The sequence below is a fragment of the Hippopotamus amphibius genome, chromosome 1 (genome assembly GCF_030028045.1).
Source record: "Hippopotamus amphibius kiboko isolate mHipAmp2 chromosome 1, mHipAmp2.hap2, whole genome shotgun sequence".
NCBI lineage: Eukaryota > Metazoa > Chordata > Mammalia > Artiodactyla > Hippopotamidae > Hippopotamus > Hippopotamus amphibius.
In genome coordinates this window covers 223,173,489-223,194,500 of record NC_080186.1, presented here as the reverse complement: position 1 = coordinate 223,194,500, position 21,012 = coordinate 223,173,489, and the positions used below count along the sequence as shown (strand labels likewise).

Here is a 21,012-nt window from a genome sequence, read left to right as displayed (position 1 = left end):
TTGTATGCAGATAGTTCCGTAAATACAATTGCATGAGAGGAAAAAGTTTTATTAAGTATATTCTGTGAATTTTAGTGACCTGTGGAAATGGGTGCCTAGCATGGAAGGGTAAATTTAAATGTATTTTTAAAGAATGAAAATTCTAATGATAATAAATTTAAATAGGCATGATATATTGAGGGAAAGGATTTTTAAATGACTGTTTTCTAGAACTATAAAGTAATCTTTCAAGAAATATTTGCCTATTTTGTAGATGCTTAGGTAAAAGTGTTCCTCCTCTACTAGAAAATGTTAATTTGGCCTAAGCGTTGTGCTTTTTATTGTGCAGGAAAAATGATTTCTAACTTTGCTGTGCCCTAGAGATCAGTGAGATTAACCTGGTGGTGTCATTAGCCGATTGCTGAGCTCTTACTAAACCCTGATTTTCCAATGCTGATTGTACTGTTATTGGTGGTAGCGGTGTGCTTTTACTTAGGGAGATCAGCTTTGAGGCAGAGGTTGTCTTTTGGATTTATTTGTATTTTTCAAAAACTGAGGCAGGCATTTTCTTAGAGAATTTGGCACCCTCTGACATCCCCGTGTCGCTGCTGTGGGACAAGTGATATTTACTGCAGAGACAGTGGGGATCATCTCTCTGGACTGGCCGTGGGTCCAAGGGAGGGAATGGTCTGCTTTCCTGAGCTTCCCTTGGCCCCTCGCTGAGCGGATTTGCTCTGTGAGGGGCGCATGAGTGAGTTCACCAGGGGGTTGATATTTCAGGGTGTAAAGCATAGTGTTTAGTATCTTAACAAATCAAGAATCAATTATCTGGGAAAATAAGCAGAAGGTTCTTTATGTCTAGGATAAATTAGTTTAAACGCTAAAACCAGTCCTTGTGGATTAAGGACGCCCTTGGAAGCTGTGGGGTATATTTTTAAAATGCACTTGACATCATATACTGAAATGAAGTTAATAGATCAGTACATGGTTTCATGTCTTAGGGGAATAACAGTGGCTTTTTTAGGTGGGATTCTAAGGTATTACCAATTTGTATGTAAATGCAGTAGATTCTGGTAGAATCACAGGGAAAAAATAGTGTCATCAAACATCTGTTAAAAAACATGTTACTTAATTATTATCTTTGAGAATTCAGGCCACTTAGCTCTATTCTCATTTTTTTTGCTGGAGGATGTTGGTTGGACACATCCTTAAGACCACAGCAGGGAGTGGTGATGGTGGGGGTTATCTGGGGAGATACTTGAAAGGAAAATGAAAGCAAACATAGTTCAGATGGGTACTTCTCAAGCCTCTTGTGTGGTCTCTTCCCACCCATGGGCCTTTTATCTACTGTTTAATTCACCTAGGCTGTGCTAAGTACCCAGGAATTGTGAATTCTATTTGTATTAAACCACAGCAGAATTTAAAACAACAAAACGAAAACAAAACCACTTCCTCTCATGAAATCCCATGTAGCATGAACCAATTTAGGCTCTTTGTCCCAAGAGCTGCTTAACCCTAACAGTTAAATGTTTTCCCCAACAGCTAACAGTGCTTCCCCCTCCCCTTTCAAAAAAAAAAAAAAAAAAAAAAAAAAAACTTGGTTGACCTATAATCGGCATACCATAAATTGCACTTAATAAGTATATAATCTCATAAATCGACATATGTATACACACACACACCTGTGAAACCAACTCCACAGTCAAGGTAATGGAATATCCATCTCCTCCCGAAGTTTTCTCTTATCAGTGTGTACTTGCTATCTTCCCCCATCCCCACATGCCCTATCAGACGGATACTTTCCATCCCTAAAAATTAGTTTTCATTTCCTAAAATTTTAAACAAATGGAACAATACTGTTTGTACTCTTTTTTTGTCTGGTTTCTTTCACTCGGCGTAATCATCTTGAGATTCAGCTTTATTGTACATTTGTCAATAGTTCCTTACTTTTTATTTCTAAATAAAATCCTGTTTGATGGCTACACCATAGTCTGATTGTCCATCCACTTGTTGATGGACATTTGGGTCACTTATAGTTTTTGACCATTATAAATAAAGCTGTTGTACATGATTGGTAGATTTTCTCCCCGCTTGTGGCTCGTGTTTTCAATCTCTTTACAGCATCCATTAAAGCGCAAAAGTTTTTAGTTTTGATGAATTCTAATTTATCAATTTGTTCTTTAAATGGTCATGGTTTTGGTGTTGCATCTAAGCCATCTTTGACTGATTCAGGATCACAAAAGTTTTCTCCTTTTTTTTCCCCGTTAAATTTATAATTTTAGATTTAAAATTTTAGATTTTTACATCTGTGATCCATTTTGAGTTAATTTTGTATATGGATGAATTATGGGTCGAAGTTTATGTTCTTGTATGCAGGTATCTATTCTGGCAGCATTTGTTGAACAGACTGTCCTTTCTCTGCTGAATTTCTTTGTAGTTTTGTTGAAAATTGGTTGTCCATATGTGGGTGTCGATCTACAGACTTTTCTGTTTCATGGCCTGTTTGTCTTGTATCAGTACCCCACTGATTTGATTACTGTAGCTTTATAGTAAGTTCAGATATCAGATAGTGTTAGTTTTCCAACTTTGTTCATTTTTTTTCAAAATTGTTTGGACTATTCTAGCTTCTTTAACTTTTGAATCAGTTTGTCAATTTCTGCCAAAAGCCTGTTGAGATTTTTATTGGAATTGCATTAAATCTGTAGATCAATTTGAGAAGCTATGAAAAGTTTTCCAGTGGTTATAACCTATCTTTAGTCTTAGGGATGGATTAGGGAGGAATGTGAGTTGATACAGTGTGGAGAATCTGGAATGGAATTGTCCCCCACGATATAGTGATGGAGGAGGTAGCAGACCCAGCCAGGGTAGGCTGAATTGAGGAATGAGTGACCACAAATGAGCAAATATCCCCTCAAAGAAGGCCAAAGAAATGGTTGGGTGGGTGGTTCAAGCAGCAGCTTCAGGTAATGATGTCAAGCTGAAGTCAGAGGGGACTAGCTGCATTTCTCCTGGAAAGCGGACCTGCAGTGGAGAGCTCTGGTTTAGCATAGGCAGGGAGTAGAGGAGAAAGAGTGTGGCCAGACAAGGTTCTAGTATTCATGTCTAGTCGAGGAGAGAGCCACAAAGTCTGGAAAAATCATAATGCAGGGGACACTTGTACGGGGGAGGAGGGATTCATGTCATAAAACAATGAAGGTCAGTTGCATATTAGAACTAATTGTTGGTCTAGAACAGTGGTTCTCAACCAGAGGTGATTTTTGTCCCCTAAGGAGACAGTTGACAGTGTCTAGAGACATTTTTGATTGTCACAACTACTGGGGAGGGGGGAAATTTCTCCTATCATTTAGTGTGTAGAGAGAGGCCAGGTATGCTGCTAAACATCCTACAGTGTACAGGAAACCACACTCCACCCCCCAACAAAGACTTAGCTACCCAATATGCTAATAGTGCCAAAGGTGGGGAACACTGGTCTAGAAAGGGAGGACCATAAAAGAGGATGGAACGAGAGCTCATTGATTGCTCTAAAGCCTGTATTGTCTTAGGGAGAAATACCCTGGTGATCATACAAAGGTACCCTGCATGATCAGGAATTAGTCTTTGGAAATCTTCTTGGGCATGTTTGCAGAAGATGCCTAAAAGTGTTATCAAGTAAGGATAGTTTAACAAAAGCATGCCTTGACTACAAATGAAGAAATGTTGACCATCTGAGTTAATTCACTTAAGAAGGAAGTATTTGTTTAGACATGCATTGTCCATAGATGAGTTTATCAATTGGAATACTCTAGATTGCAAGTAATAGAAAACCTAACTCAAAGTGGCTGAAAAAAATAAAGGACATTTACCAGCTAATGTTACTAAAAAGTCCAGGCTTCTTGTAAGGATTGATCCAGAGGTTCATTGCCAACACAAGCACCCAGTGTCTCCTTCATCCCAAGGCAGGCTTCCTTCCTAGCTGGTAGATGCCTGCCAGCAGGTTTCACGGTTACTGTGACTACCAGAAACTTTAAAATCGTGTAAGTGGCTCCAAACTGTATTTCTGGTGAATAGAACCAGCTTAGACCATTCAGGAATTTCTGGGAATGGATGGAATCAACCCCACCAAAACCACATGGCTGAAACACATATGAGAGAGAGACAGAATGGACATTGGGAGAGCAATCAAAAATGAACACTGCAATGACTGGCATAAGCAAAGAAGGGAATATTTATTTAATTGCTACTATTTTACGAAAGATGAACGTCTGGAAATACTTCTGCTCTGCTACCACTAATAAAAGCTAATTTTTTTCCTTAAATGTATTTTGAAAGTTGTAAAATTAATATAGAGTTCATAGTAACTAGTGAAACAGCACAGAGATACACTAGGAGGACATAAATAATTCCCATCCCTTCCATTCCCTGTTTCCACTCCCAATCCTGGGTGGCCATTGTGAATCTGGTCTGTGTTCTTCCATTCCTTACTCCATGTACATGCGATGTCTGCACGTCCATTGTTTTCTTGTGATTGTTGCTGTTGCCATAATGGAATTATAGCTCTTCAATTTGCTTTTCTAACCTTACCAGCCTTCCAAGTCACTATCTACAGATTTATCCCATTCTTTTTAATAATACACAATATTCTACAATGTAGATATTCCACGTTTCATTTAACCATTTCCTTATTAATGGACGTTCATGTTATTCCCAGTCACCCCTCTTCCTCTACCCCACAACAAACAATGCTGCAATAAACAACTTTGTACCTATGTCCTCACGTACTGGTCCTTTTTTTTCTCCCCCTATAGGATAGATTCCCAGAAGTGGAATTGCTTGGTCAAACGGTATGTGTATTTTTAATTTTAATAGATATTTCTAGATTCTTTTCCCCAAAGGAATAGCAAATCATATTTGCACATAAGAATGCATTTCCTACATTCTCAACAGCATTGGATGCCACTGTTCCTTTTAATTCTTGCCAATTTTATTATCTCTAATCATTAATTTGCATTTTCTTCACTGACTGCCACTGGCGTTGAATATATTTTCATGTTTATTGTCCATTTGAATTTCTCTTTTTTTCATTTCCTTTTTATTTTCACTGTCTATTTTTCTATTTGGTAGTTTTTTCTGTCACAATTTCTGGGAGGTATTTATTGTGTTTTATTGTTATGTATGTGCAAATATAGCTTTGTAGTTCTTGTCTCTGTGTATGATGTCTTTTACCAAAAGAAAATTGTTAGTTATTATTTAATCCAATATGTCTTTCTTTTTCTTTGTTTCTGTTATCCGTTTTCTCAGGATGGCATTGTCCATCCCGTGGTCATACAAATATTCTTGTAAATATTCTTCCCCATTTTTAAAAACATTCAAATCTTACTCCAGTTTTAAGTTTTGTACATGATATGAGGTAGGATTCTATCTTTCTTTCTTTTTTCTCCCCCAAGATGGATAACCAGTTACTTAAGTCCTAGTTACTATGAGAAACTCTATTTTTCATGGGATTGAAATGTTACCCTTGTCACATATAAAGATGCCATATCTATCTGTCTATTTCTGTGCCAGCACCATTTTGTTTTGAATGCAGTGGCTTTCTAGTGAGTTGTAATGTCTGGTAAGTTCTCCCTCACGGGTCTGCTTTTCATACTTTTCATGATTGTTTTTAGCCATTTATTTTTTGTTTCATATTGTTCTGGTTAAGTTAAATTTTAAAACTTAAAGATGGGGAGTTTTAAATATTTTGAATATGATATATAATAACACATGATAAATAAAACCAAAAAATTTATTTCTCAGTTTGGAGATCTCTTTGTTTGATGTTACTAATTGGAAAATATTTATTGATAACCTAAAGTTTTTTTCTGTGAATTTTAATTCTTTAAATGTGACTTTACTTTTGTTCTTCTGATAGCTGTACAGTTACCCTAAGATGCAAAATGGGGATGCGGGAAAGACATATTTTAATCTGTCTAAAAATTAGATTATAATAAAACTAAAGTGACCTTATAAATAATTTGTATTTCTGTTTATGTAATGAACTATAAAGTATACCCGTACCAGGATTGGCTGAGGGGTGTGTAAATATGAAAATATGAACAAAGAACTGTAACTGAAGTGCATAATAAACTATGTGTTTTGCAGTCTTTTATGGTTTGATTTTTCTAAAATTTAAACAATGTTGGCTTAAGAAATTGTCGCATTTGAAATTTGGGGTAAAGTAGTCTAATATTTTATGTTTTTGACAATTCTTAATGTCAAATTTATATTAATGTGATACTAAATTATGTTCACTGACATTCTTAATAGCTTTTTTTGGAAACTTTACTTATAGCTTTAAGTTAATAAATACCTTTGCATTTCTCTAAAGGCATCTGAAATATTGGAGCTAAACTCTAAAACTGTGTGTGATTAAAAATAATGGTAATATGGTCTTACAAATGAACACATATACATCTACGCATGAAGTCTGTATTTTGTTTATGAAAATAAAGGGACATCCTCATGCAGGTTCTACCCATGTTTACTTGGTTAAATAGAAAAAAGAGCCATTAATTTGTTCTATGGCCAAAAAGGAATTGGTGAAATAATATATTGAGATTATTACTGAGTGATATACTTGAAAAGTATAATTATGTTTTTAAAAATGAGATTATTAGTACTTTCAATAATATAATTCAAATGCTGTAAATGGATTGGTGTGGCAATTTTTTGCATGTGTATAAATATTAAAGATGGTAATTTTAAGAAGAGGAGGAAACTAATTTATTCACATCAAGACCAAAAAAGCACTTAGTAAAGTTAGAGTTCACTTTGAACCTTCTATATGAACTTATAATATTTACTATGTTGAAACCAAATATAATTTTCCTGCCCTGTTCTAAAGTAGGTAATGAATAGTCCCTGCCTGGCTTCCATCCAGTACTCATATGAAATCAGCTAGTAGACACCCCATGTACCTCAATTTTATCTCTAATACTACTTTCCAAGACTACACCAAGACTCTTTGGAACATAACTGGATGCTATAGTTGGGATAAGGGAACATTTTGTTGGTTTCAAAACAGTTTTTTGTGTGGGTTTTTTTGGTTTGTTTTTGTTTTGGGGGGGTTGTTTGTTTGCTAAAGAGCAGGGTTGCTTTCAGTAGTGTGTGGAGCTGTAAGGAGATGAACCATACTGAAGGAACTTCTCCTGGCCAATAGTGGAAATTTAAGTGACAGAGGAAATGGTAATTATAAGCCGTTGAACAATCTGAGCCTGCCAAGAGTCAATCATGTTTTATGTCAATAGATTGACAAATGATATAAACTGTACTGTATGAAAGGCATATTACATTTCTCATGTTTCGCGATAAGCTGTATTTTGACCAACTCAAATTGTTTCCTGCACTTGTTTTAATCATCAAAATAGATAAAGATGATAACATAAATATATTTTTCTATTAATGTTTATCAAATATTATATGATATCACTTATATGTGGAATCTAAACAATAATACAAATGAACTTATATACAAAACAGAAATAGATGCACAGATATAGAAAACAAAATTATGGTTACTAAAGGGGAAAGGGGAGAGGAATAAAGTAGGAGTATAGTATTAACAGACATACACTACAATATATAAATTAAAGATTTACTGTATAGCACAGGGAACTATGTTCAATATCTTGTAATAACCTATAATGGAAAAGAATCTGAAAAAGAATTTATGTGTATTTATATATGTATGTTTACATACATATGTATATGTGTGTGTATATATATATTTTTTATATCTATATAAACTGAATCACTTTGCTGTACACCTGAAACTAACACAATATCTTAAATCAACTATCCTTCAATTTTTAAAAAAGATATAATTAGAGTATATTTTAAATATTCTGCAAGTGTGTAAATTCTGTATTGTTAATTATAAAGTTGTTTTTAAGTATATGTAGGCTATTACAGGAACTTAAAGTCATAGTAAATAAGCAACGAATAAGGATATCATAAGATTAATAATAAAGGAATGTTTCTTTTATAATATGTCAAATATTTAAGGCTTTAACTTGCTCCAGGGTTGCCTAAGTGTAGACTCTGGAAGATAGAATTGTTTAAATTAGGACAGAGAACCTCTCTTTTTTTGTAAAACACCATAACCATTTGTGACCTGGGGATGGAGTGGCTGTAGCAGAGTCCCCGGCAACAGATAGAGTTTTTTGTGTTTGAAGCTAGAAGAACTCTAGTTGCTACAAGTGCGCCATCATAGCCAAAAAGCCACTGTGATTTAGATGACTTGAAGCGATAAACTGAGAAGATACAAGCACTGGACTAATTAAAATACTGTTCACAGGACTTAAGAAATGAGGAAGGAAAGGCCCCAAAACTGCAGCATTGGGTAAAAATAATCATATATGTGGATTTAAATGAATCAACTAAGGTCATGTTCAGCCTCTCTGTCTTACATGAAGATACTAAGCAAGTGATGATATTACCGTGTTGGCCAAAGAACAAAGATGTACCTTCAAAAATATTTCAGGTATTATGTCCAAAGCAATACTCCTTAGGGCCAGAACCCACCTTAATTCATAGATGTTCTTAATCTAGATCAAACTAGAGTAAAATAACCTTATGTGACATTGTACTTTTGAAAGATGAAAAAGTCTTATAACTAAAAATTGAAACTGAATCAAGGTAAATATTTTGCATACATTAGTTATCAATTTAAAACTTGTAAAGGTCACAAATGGCCACAGTAAAATGTAACTTCACTAACACTGTTCTAATTTAATACCATTCTCTTATTAAATCCTACCTGCATGTAGGAGGTAGAACAAAATATCGATGCAGCAGATCAAATGCAAGGATGAGACTTCCATATTGCTTCATTTTGAACAGGTCTGTTGGAAGTCAAGTGTATTATCACCAAAGAAGATAACGTTCCTTTGGAGTGAGGCCCCATCCTGTCTCTGGTTTCATTGCAGAAATTATAAATCAACTGTACTTGTGACCCAAGCACTTGTCCTTTCTGCTGCCAGGTCTTCTGGCCATTAAGAAATGTGTCAAGAGGGCTCTACTTATTTGCATGAAGCCACTGGGTCAGTAGTCAATGACCCTCATTCTCTGTGCCTCAGAGAGGAATAACTGCCTCTTTTGAGAAACCTATTGTGAGCTGGTGACATTGAACCTCTGGCTGCATTTAACTTCCAGGTTAGTTATGTCAGAGGATGACTTTTTAAAATGGTACATTAAATTTGGGTTAGGTTTATTAATCCCCATAGTACTTTTATACATCTAAATGTTGATATGTCAGTCTCCTTGAATTTTGTAGATTCTGCTAACATTCAAATCCTGATGAATGAAAGAACTCTTTGTATTAAGAAAAAAAAAAAAAGATACCATTGGTCCCTTTTCCTAGTATGGGATGTGTTAAAAGCCAGCTCACTATCTCTTAAAAAGGGATAGGACTATTGAAATGTATGAATAGAAAACTTTAAAAGCGAACCTGTCAAACCAATAGAAAGTAAGGATATTTTAAATATAATTGCACTTGTATTCAGTAGTGAGAAAAAAACTCAAAGCATTTCTCCTTAATGCCATACTGAGGTGTGGAACATTTTGTGAGAATGAGTAGAATATTCACAGGAAGGAGGGCACCTCAGCATTCTCCAATTTCGGACAGCTCTTGTCCCCCAGCCTCCCATTTACCTGACCAGGTTTCCACTAGCTCTGTTGAGGCCCCTTCATTTTCATCTTCTTAGACACCCTGCCGTGGAGCATAAGATCACGTTTGTAGGGACACTGTGACTGAACAAACACTTTCTTTTACATGGTGCTTTCAGAAGAATTCTTTTATGTCCTAGATGGCTAGGCTCCTTGGATGTCTGAACAATGAAGAATCGGAGCGAGAAATCTCTACACCAGAACCCTGGGAGCTTAACACACTTTGAAGTGGATTTCTCCCCTTTGCGGGACTCCAGTAAAACGTGGGGTTTTTCATAGTCCTTGCATTGATGTCTGCAAAGCCAGATGGCTTTGTAAAATGAGCCCCAAAGCAGTATAACTGATTAAAAGAAATGCCAGGTAGTTGAAGGCTTTCCTACCCATTGTGAGCCTGGCAGTGAGAATTGTTCTCTTGGGGTCCATTAATATTAGGGAATCTGTCTTTAGGGGTCAGCCAGTGACAATGGAGACAGGTGTTGGCAGCAGGAGCCTTCAAAATGAAGGCTGAAAAAAATCTCTCTAGCCAGCCGCTGGGAGAACTGCCTCAGAAAGAAATGAGGCTGGCCAGTGAGGAAAGTAGGTGCTTTGAGGGTTGTAGGTACTTTCTGAGGTTGCGACTCACATATTTCAGGTTATCCTCTCATTCCTGGCTTGTTTTGGTTGTGGTCCTAGACCTGCAGCTTCCACTGCCTCACAGCTGGGGGAGACGCCCACTCATCCGTCTTCTCTGTAGAGTATAAATGACATCGTTGAGGAAGCCCGAGCGCTTGCTCTTTTTGTTGCCTGTATAGAAATCGTTCTGCCTGTGCTTGTGACCCAGAGCACTGACCTTAACCTAAGAACACAGTCATATATGTCAAGTTGCTTGGAGTGCAGGGAGAGGGGTGCTGATGAAACTTGGCCTTGCAGGTAGAGGGATTCATCGACGTAACAAATTGTTCTCTGGCTTCATAACCTACCTTTCAATTATTGGGAAATGGGGTTCAGAGCAGAAGGAGGGAAAAGCTCATCTTAAGATGAGTCTTCAAAACCTGTCGTCAAAGAGGTCTGGGTTCAGTTGTGTTTCTGTGATCAGGAAGTACTTTAATCCTGCAATGTAAGTCATGTGATAGAGGTTTAAAAACCACACCATCTCGCCCTCCATTTTCTCCCTGTTCCCATGTCCTCTCGTGGACTCATCAGACTTGGCGCTGATTTGCTCACTGAGTAGCGGCAGTGGAGAACCAGGGACCGGTGTTCCGTTGAAATTGCTAATTTCAGAAGAGTTTGTCCATTGTGACCTCTCTGAACCTCTATGGATCCTTTCAAAGAGGGAAATAATTCAGTCTTGGAGGCATTTCCAAGACTTGTTTTTGGAAAATGAACTTATATGTGGTCTGTTGTTGTGGTCTATTTTTTGAGTAATAATGTATGATTTATAGTATCTTCGTAAGTTAGGCCTAATTGGCCTTTGTAGAAAATAACAATTTAAGCAATACTTCTGTCAATCACACAGGGGATCATTCCGGAAGGACTAGTAAACACAGGACAAAACGCATTCAGAATTTCCCTATATCTTATCACTTAGAGAAAAGATACTTTAAAAAACAGAGCGTTTAGTTTTCACTGGTGTCTTTTGATACATTAAATGATTTTTCCTTCGGGTATTTTCAGTGTTGTAGTCTCGTAGCATTTTATTTTACTGTGAAAATTCTTAGATCATAAAGCATTAATCATTTTTCCTGGTTATTTCCATTGTAGAAAAATAGAGAAGTATAAAGAAGAAAAGTTTCATTCCATAACTTCACCTTGTAGAGACAGTCCCCACCAGCATTTAAGTGTATTACTTTTTTAGGTTTTCTTCTAAATCCTTGTTCTTTGATGCTTATTGATTCTTGGAGTCCATTTGCTTTCCAGCTGGGAAATACTTTGTGGAGCCAACCAGTCATATATGAGCTGAGTGCCCTGCGTGCCCACACAATTTGTTGTGTCTTCCAACGGAAACGGCCAGGAGAGCGAAGTGCCGGGCTGTTTCTAATGGTCATGTATCATTGTTTCGGTTCCTGACCGATTTCTTTACTTTCAGTAATTCGTTTTTATAAAATTCCAAATGTTAACATTTTCTCTACAGCTGTTGGCGATCTTTATTTAGGTTCAGAAAAGTTGTTGCTTTTTATGTGCAGGAAATCACTCTGAACAACACATTTTAATCAGTTCCACTAGTCAACAAAGAGATGCTATATTCATTTAGGGAATAGAACAGATTTTCTTTGTTTGGCTTTAACACTTGGGGCTTTATAAGATTTCCCCAGAAACCAGCACTGCGACCATTCTTATCCAAGTTGTGATTTGTAGAGTGATTTATTGATCAGGGAGGTTTTCCCAGAGTTCCTCGGGATATGTCATTAGTGTAACTTTGCACATGCTGTCCTGCTGGAGTGGAGGTTCCCTAGGGCCAGGGAGCTTTGTTCCCTGCTATATCCTCCGTGCCTAGAACCATGTAACAGTTGTTTCATAAATATTTTTATGTGTGTTTTAAAATCATGTCTCTTCCTTACTGTTTGATACTCTCGTGGATTAACCCATTAGTTAGTTGACTGAGCAATTATTGTATTTCTGCATTAAGTTTTTCCAACTTCCAATAAGAATATGCTATGCGCCAGATGTGATGGTAGATGTTGGGTCCTCCACTTAATGTATTTGAGTCTAGTGCAATTTTATTTTATTCTTTGTGTTTGTCTTTTATGAAAACAGGTAAGAGTGATGGATTATTCATGACGGATTAATGTTTTCATGTTTTTCCAGTTCTCTGTATAAAGGAGTACAATTTAAATTTAATCCTATCCTAAATTCTAATTTGTTTGTTTTGATTTGTTGTCAGAGAATTTTGAGCATGGTTGATACAGGCTTCTGTTTACCAATTCGAATTGAGGAGTGCCAGAAATAGATGACTATTCAAAGCGTAATCCCTCTCGGTCTGGCCTGAACTCCCTACATCACAGCTTTATTGAGGGGAGGGAGGAGGTAATGCAGTAAATAAAATAGATATTAGTTGATAGGAATCAGATTAAGCTATTTGTAATGATGATTCCCATGGTTTGAGTACATTTATCTGATAATTATTCTTTTGCTAGATGAGGGAAAAAAAGGAAAGAGACAGAGTTAAACAAAAAAAGTTACCAATGGGACTGTGACTAAGGAGCACTCTGACTTTAGATGTGTTGTTTTTGTAGTAAAAGTATAAAGGCTTGCATGAGAATAAGAGATACCAAATTTATGTTGGTGTTTACCTCTTGGAAGAGAGAGGGGAACTGAGATCAGGAAAGGGTGCTGGCAGTTTCAGTGGTGTTTGATTTATCAAGTTGAGTAGGTGATATTCAGGTATAGCTGTTCCTTCTGTTACTCCCTTCCTAGATTTTTTATTAAAAACATTAAACGATGGAGAGTGGCTATGCGTGGAAGGGAGATTTCCCTCAGGTCACTTGTATCACTGAAAGGTTTAGTTTCCTTGAACAGCTTTTTCAGCCCCTGCCATTCTCAGCACCTTCCAGACAGATCCTGTGGCCAAAGGACCAGGAGAGGGAGAGAAAGGAGAGGTGTTATGGAAGCAGAGGAATGTGTGTGAGACATACTGACAAGCAGAGTACACTTAGATGGTTGAATCCTTAGAAGTGAGTGATTACAATGCCTCTTGCTGCTTGATCCTCTACTCCTACTCTGTTTTCACTCAGACAGTTGTTTCTACATAAGCCAGAGGCAGCTGCGTACCCATGCAGTTCTGTCACGTGTGCAGACTTTGAAACATAGGTACTGCGTTTAATAGCGCCTGACGTCTCATTGTGTTACATAGTGGTGGATGATCCTTGTTAGAGGGGGAGGCCATATGCCGGGGAATACTCCCTCTCACTCTGGCCGTTTGTGAGTATTCCTGGAGCCCCAAGTATGTGAATGATGGTGGCTGAAAACTAGGGCCTTGAGAGGCCACTTGAGGCTCACACAGAAAGTGGATGCTTGAGAGAAAGGAAGCATTTGTCCGGCCCAGTGAGGCGGGTGAAGATGCTCCAGCCACCCCATGTTTAATTAGCCTGCTAAGGCTGCTGTAACAAAGTGCCTCAGACTGGGTGGCTTAAACAACAGAAACTTCTAGTTTCAGAAGTTAGGAATCCCACATCAAGGTGTTGACAGGGTTGGTTTCTCATGCGAGCTGTAAGGGAGAATCTGTCCCAGGCCTTTTTCCCAGCTTCTGATGCTTTAGCGTGACTTGGCTTCTACGTGCTTGGCTCCCATCTCTGCCTGCATCCTCACATGGCATTTCCCCCTGTGCGCACGACTTCCTGTGTCCAAATCTCCCCCTTCTATAAGAACACAGTCATGTTGAAATAGGACCCCCCCTAATGACCTCATCTTAAATCTGATTCTGTTTCCAAATCAGGTCACATTCACAGGCACTGGGGGTTAGGACTTCAACATCCTTTGGGGGATACAGTTTAATCCATAATGTCCCTCCATGCTCATCCTCACTGCTCACATCTGGAAGGTGGAGTCTACTTGTCAGCTTAAGCTTGTTGTGGTCTGCGAAATGTCTCCTTGTTTTCTCACTAATTCCTCTGAATGGGCTCCGTAGCCCTGCTGACAGAGAGAAAGGACTGTGGAAAAACACAGGGATAAGACAGGTTCCTTGTTAGGGAGAGAACAGTTGAAAGGGGCACTTGCCAGAGAACAAAGCCTGGAAGAAATAGGAGTTGCTTCTTGCTACTGTTTTCATTTTCCTTCTATCCAGGCTCTTCTGCACACCTCATTAGAGCAAAGACTAATCTATTGAAATCCAATCAATTCCACTTTAGATGATGGCCAATGAATACTGTTTCTACTACATTACCTGTTAAATAGGCCTTTGTGGATAAGCCTGGAAACCTCCCCCACTGTTTATAATGATGTTTCTCTGTGAATGCGGTCTGGTGTCTCAACCTTACAGATGCACCTTCAGAGCACAGCCTAATGTGTTGTTGAAATGAAGTGGGGAAATGGAGCTGCCCAGGACTAGAGGTCATGGCAGCTTTCTCCCTCCCGTGTCAGGGTGCTTGGAGGAAGATGCAGAGGGGCACTCTGAGCAAGGGTGTTCTTCCCCAATGGAAGGCTGTTGCCTCCTTGGCAGTGGTGTCCCTTTGGTAAACAAGGCTGGACCTTCACATGCCTCAATGATTCCCCAGGGAATGGGGCTCAAGCCCAGAACTAATACCAACTGGGGCACTGGCAGAGACATCCAGCTGTATCCCCAGTATCCATGATCCCCTTCTGCTTTACTGATAAAACTTTTTTTTGTCAAGGTGGTAATGTGCTCAATTAAAAGAATATATCTATGAGCTGCTTCTGTTACAGCTGGATGTAGTTATGCTTTTATGTTTTGGCCAATGAGATCTAAGCAGAAGTTACTTGGGAGGATAGACAGCTGGTGAGCACCTTTTTCTTTTCTTCTGCTTCCTTCTTTCCGTGTGGAATGCGTTTGTGTTGGCCAGAGTTATAGCAGCTATGTTGGTCCATGAGGTAGAACATGAGGGTAGACTACCTATTAAGGATGAAAAACTGAAAGGTAGAAATAGTTTAATCTGACGATTTGATAGCCACCACATAAGCCATGGGTTTCCTGCTTCTGAGCTGTTTTTACATGAGAAAGCAATACACTGTTTTTCTTAAGCCAAATATTTGGGTGCAGCTACACCTAATCCTAAGTGATACAGAGACCCTCTCCACAGGAACCCCCATCACTGCTGTTTAGAATATATTGGAAAGGAAAGGTTGGTCCAAAGAGAATGAATAAAAGAGAATTTCCTCCTAAGACCTAAAGAACCAGTCTACTGTGCCCCCTGACATCCTTTCCCCAAAGCATCTTTTATGTGAGCTGGAGGAGAAGCCTCTGAAACTTGCCCCCTTTAACTGCTCCTTTATTTATTCTCGACTGTTTCCTAATACCATAGGTGGTATTAATCATTACCATTTTCTGCCAGCTAACGTAGTTTCAGCAGCATCACCATCTTGGTAGCAAAACACTGTTTTGAGTACTTCATTACATTTTACCATCGTTTCAGAAAGTTGACTCGAAAACAGAGCAAGGGACATACTGATATCAGTGATAAAATGTGTAGCACTCGTAAACTAAATGCAGCTGACACCAGAGGGAAATTATTTGTCTTTCCAAAAAGGACTAATACTTAGCTTCAATCAGACATTCATTGTTCTTAGGTCAGTGGTGTATGTATTTGACTGTGAGAGAAAAGAACAAAATTAAAGGATGTGGACAGATTTGACATGTAGCAATGAAGAATAGTTAGGGAATTTGGATAAAAAAGTCCTGATTATATATTTGATTCTTTAACACATTTTCAGGGGTGTATGAAGCAGAAAAGTAGAAAATTGCCTTTATATGTGAAGTCACTATCTGTTTAGCATCTGATTCTGTGATGTCATGTAGGGAATTGGGAGGAAAGGAGAGTGAGTGAGCCTGCTTTAGGACTGAACTTGTGGACCTGAAGGAAGGAGAAGCTGAGATGTATAAAACTGCTGGGGCAGGACTGAGGTTACGTACTTGGTGTGGAGCTGGGGACCCACTCCACACAGCTGTGTAGGATAAAGAAAAGTTATCCCAAAACTTTCTGTATCCAGCTTGAATTACTTTGGTTTCTCTGCATTTCCAGATTCACAGCTAGCCCATAGAGATGAACATTTTCACGGAGGTCCAGAGTTAGGGGCAACATAGCTTCTTAGGACTTATTTTATCTGTGACAAGGGGATGTCATTTCCCAGGTGCCTCATTTAACGTCACAGTGGTGTGAGATCCTAAAATGTATCTACTGCTTGAAGAACTTACAAGGCAGTTAATGCCATCCATTTCTGCTTACTTGAAAGTGTATAAAATGTATTTTCTCACTGAGTATGTTTTTCCTTATTTTTAGGGGGTTTCAAATATTTACCAAAGCTTTTAAATGTTCACTCCTGACCTCAGTTCCCATTACTATATCCCCACCCCCACCCCCACCAAGCTGTTGATGTCAGTTGTGGGTTCACCTTTCTTGGTGTTTAACAGGATTCTAATTCTTGAGATGGGAGAAGAATTTCTGCATTATTTTTGGATAAGTTCCCCCCCCCCCCCACGTGTGGGGGAATGGTGAAGTTTGTGAAGGGAGGCCCACTAACTCTGATTCAAACAGTTTTCTTAACGTGTTCCTGAAGAAGCGATAGTTATCACTTGTAGATACAATAGGGCTGGGTGTAACATTACATTGAATTTTATTTATTAACTTCCAGTTGTTAATCTGCAGCAACCTAGAAAGTTTTATTAATCCACATTTTCCCTGGCCTCCATCACCAAAAATATTCACATCATATTGAAGGCATTGTTGCTGCCAGGAAGGCATACATGCATTAAGATACTGTTTAAAAAAAAAAAAAAAAAAAGAACAGCATCCAGTTTCTCAAATGCAGGACTCTACTGATTTCCCACTGAAATTCCAGCCAGTATGGGAATACTGACATCTGGTGATCCTATCAGGTGGTATCACAAGTGTTTTAAGGACATCTTAGAAGGAGCCCTGAATCCATGTTATCTTCAGAAAATTATGGAAACACTGTAAAAAGAGGTTAGTAGCCAGCATTCTTTTTTTCAGGGCTGTGATGGTATGGAGGCTATCTTCAAATAATAACCGAGCTGGTAAGAAATAGAACATACTGTCTGCCTTCCATTAACTATCGCTTCTGAATTACTGTGCATAAAAATCTTAATCAATGAGGGCTTTTTATAGATGGTCTGTGTGTCACACTTCAATTTGAATTATTGGAGAGGTTTCTGGAGATGAGTAGGTAAGAAGTCTTCGTCAGGAAAAGCTCTGTCACCTTTACTGGGAAAGATGACAAAAACCTCATCAGTGTTATAAGAGATTGACCTTTTCTCTGGGAATTCTTGGGCCTGGAGAGAGGGGTTCAAGCCTAGAAATGAATGTCTTGTTTGAACCTCTAGTTTGGTCACGCATAGTAATTTCATAAGATGCATTTTCCATAGAAGACTTTATTATTTTCTTGTAGTTGGATAGTGTGATTTCAGAAGACGAGGTGAGCGATAACTCCAGGCCACCCTGCAGGTTGTGTATTTCAAGAAATGATACAGTTTGCTTTCTCATGAAAATAAAAAGGAAAATGTGAAGAAAAAAGGAGATGCAGTAAACTTGTGTTGAAATTGTGCTTGCACTTTGAATTAAATTTCCCGCATGGCTGGTTCTTATATATGACCAGAAATGATGAAACCTTGATCTGAAAGTTGCAGGAGAAACTGAATAGGTGATGAAGGTTTTCTCCGTTTTGGGATTGATAATTAGCTATGCACGGGTCTTGGGTTGACGATTAGTTCTGTTCCTCAGAGCATGTCTGAAATCTTTGATATCTACTTAGGCTATTTAAATAATTTGTGCAGTTTTTATTATGATTTTCCTATGAATCTTTGATAGAGTGAAATTTGATGTTTTCTCTATGACAAACCATGAAATTTAGTAATTAAATCCTTTAATTTATTCAAAGTCTGCACTTGGTTAAAATAAATTTCAACAAAACATTGTGTTGGGGTTTTCAAAATATTACTTAGTGGTTCTTTTGCAACCAGTAAACGTATCTCTTCATAATTATTTCTAATCTGATAGTTTCATCCTTTAATTCTCACCTAAAAATGAATCAAATACATTGGGAAGCAAGAGATTTCTTTGGCCTCTCAGAGCTTAATGTGACCAACCCTTTGCATATTTCAAGTTTATTATCATTTATTGCTACATTTAACCATCTATAAATTCTGTCCATATCTCTTTAGTTGGAGTAAACTCAGTACTTATATTTCTGGTAACTCCTTAGGCCTATATTGTACTTATGTACCCCTCTTATGTAGTAAAATTTCTGATAAATAAAAATATTTCGGCAATGATGAGATTTTTGTGTTTTGACTCTTTGAAAGTGAGATCATGAGATTTGGAATTGTTTATACTTCTACTTGAGCAAGATTTCACCAGCCAAACCTGTTAATAGTTGTTCCTAATTCTCTTACTGATCTAGAAAGTTATTTTCAACTTTTTTAGTCCCTGCTTATTTTTTCTTGGTTGCATGTCATCGTCTCATTTCCACTTACCAATTAAATAGAATAATTTGCCTTTTATAAATTATTCTTATTCTCTGATTATTTTCGTGTTCTCATGCTACAGCTTTCTGGAATCTATGAACTCCCTGAAGTTACATATAAATGTGTGTGCATGTGTGTTTTCTAATAGCTTTCATCTGATTCTCAAAAGCCTCCTTAAGAAGGTTTATTTTGGGAATTCCTTGCTGGTCCAGTGTTTAGGACTCCGAGCTTTCATTGCAGGGGGCATGGGTTTCATCTCTGGTCAGGGAACTAAGATCCTGTATGCCACGCAGCATGGCCAAAAAAAAAAAAAAAAAAAAGGCTTAGTTTGTTTTTCTCAAAGGGACCTTTTCTCTCTACCTAAATTTTGAGCTTTCTGTGGTAAGACACTTGGCTTCACACCTGTTCTATAAGGAGTATAGACAGCACAGTGGCAGCTTATGGAGAATGTTGACTGATTCAGTGCTTCCCAAACCAATGTAGTTTGTGACCATGCATTTAGAAGTGTTCCATTAAATTGAGTGATGTGTAAACTTCTTTTAAAAGAGAAAAATTTTCACACCCACAATGTCGACTTAAATATATTTATTTTAATGATAATTATGTATGAAAGGAAAAGTCAGGTACAAACTTTTATTTAACAGTTTTATCACTACAACTAAAAGAAATTAGAACAAATGTAACAAAACTGCAGAGGAACATTTAAAATAATATCAATATTACATATTAAAGATAATGCTTTGCCAAAACTAAATCATTCTTAGCAATATCAACATGCTGTTGGGCTTCCTAGGTGGTGCAGTGGTTGAGAATCTGCCTACCAATGCAGGAGACACGGGTTTGATCTCTGCTCCAGGAAGATCCCACATGCCACGGAGCAACTAAGCCCGTGAGCCACAACTATTGAGCCTGTGCTTTAGAGCCCATGAGCCACAACTGTTGAGCCCATGTGCTGCAACTACTGAAGCCCACGCGCCTAGAGCCCATGCTCCACAACAAGAGAAGCCACGGAGCCCGCGCACCACAATGAAGAATAGCCCCCACTCACCTTAACTAAAAAAAAAGGAGAAAGCCTGCGCACAGCAACAAAGACCCAACACAGCCAATAAAATAAATAAATAAATAAATTTATAAAAAAAAAAAGAAAAATGGAGTTATTTTTAAAGAAAAAACATGCCATTGATGGCTGTGGCACCTGCTTCCTTCATTTGTTTGTGTTTTGAGTCGGCATGTTTTTCTCATGCAGTGTGAAACTCAGTTCTGACTTTTCTGATAAAAAGCCTTTAGTGATGGTTCCGTGTGGTGCCACGATGTCATTTGGCCCTCACTTTACTCGTGTACTTGGGCCTCTGATCTTTTCTTATTAGCTCAGGGCAATTGAAATAGTACTACTTGGCCAACTTGATCATTAACACAAATGGAAATATGACACTGAAACCGTCGAGCAGTCCGAAATTAAAGGATAGTCATTATATAGCATCAGTGAAATGTCGATAAAAAATTTTAATGTATTAAATATTCATATTTCCCTAAGAATCATTTTTAGATTCCGCTTTGAGGACCACTGGCATAGAATATGTGAAGGGCCAGAATTGGTGCAAATTACTTTCAGTGCATTAATGGATATAACTTGATTTATAAGTAGTCTAATTTAATATTTATACTTAAAATGGGTGAGCCCGGGTTTAATTAATCCTTGTCTTCATGTAATTTACTGAAATAATTATCTGGACCCAAGCTTTGTGGGGTTTTGTTGTTGCTGCTGCTGCTATTGTTCTGTATTTGGCTTTGGTCATCTCTTATTCAAAATCCAGCCTTGCTTTGAGCTGTCTCACCTACTGTAGGTAAATTAACTTGGCACCCAGGAGGGTCCCAAGGGCAGGGTAGGGAAAAATGTCTGCACACCAGGAGTTAATGAGTTAAAATGAGGTGGACTTCTGTAGTGAGTGGAAACTTGGCACACTTGACTTGGTGATTCCCGGTTTTCTCTAAAGATTTTCCCCCACACGTCTGTATTCGAAAGTAGTAACTATAGGTTTGGCCAAAAAGTTCCTTCAGATTTTAAGTAACAATAAAAGACACATTTTTCATTTTCATCAAGAACTTTACTAAACAACGTATTCACCATTTTGTTCTACTACCTTCTGCCTTTTTCAGGCAACTTCATAATTCCATCTTCCCAAAACTTTTTATCTTTTTAAGCAAAGAACTGTTCCAGGTGC

General features: G+C 37.9%; 1 protein-coding gene across 10 annotated transcripts in view; it reads left to right on the top strand.

Moving 5' to 3' along the window:
• MAST4 (microtubule associated serine/threonine kinase family member 4) overlaps window positions 1–21,012 on the top strand; it is a 554,707-nt gene that overhangs the window by 295,769 nt on the left and 237,926 nt on the right. For 6 of the 10 annotated variants that reach the window (XM_057742007.1, XM_057742123.1, XM_057742035.1 and 3 more), the window contains one exon: window positions 4,764–4,799. The exons of the other annotated variants lie outside the window; for them this stretch is intronic. In XM_057742007.1, coding sequence (XP_057597990.1) covers window positions 4,764–4,799 — 36 coding nt within the window. The remainder of the gene's footprint in view (window positions 1–4,763; window positions 4,800–21,012) is intronic. 10 annotated transcript variants of the gene reach the window in all.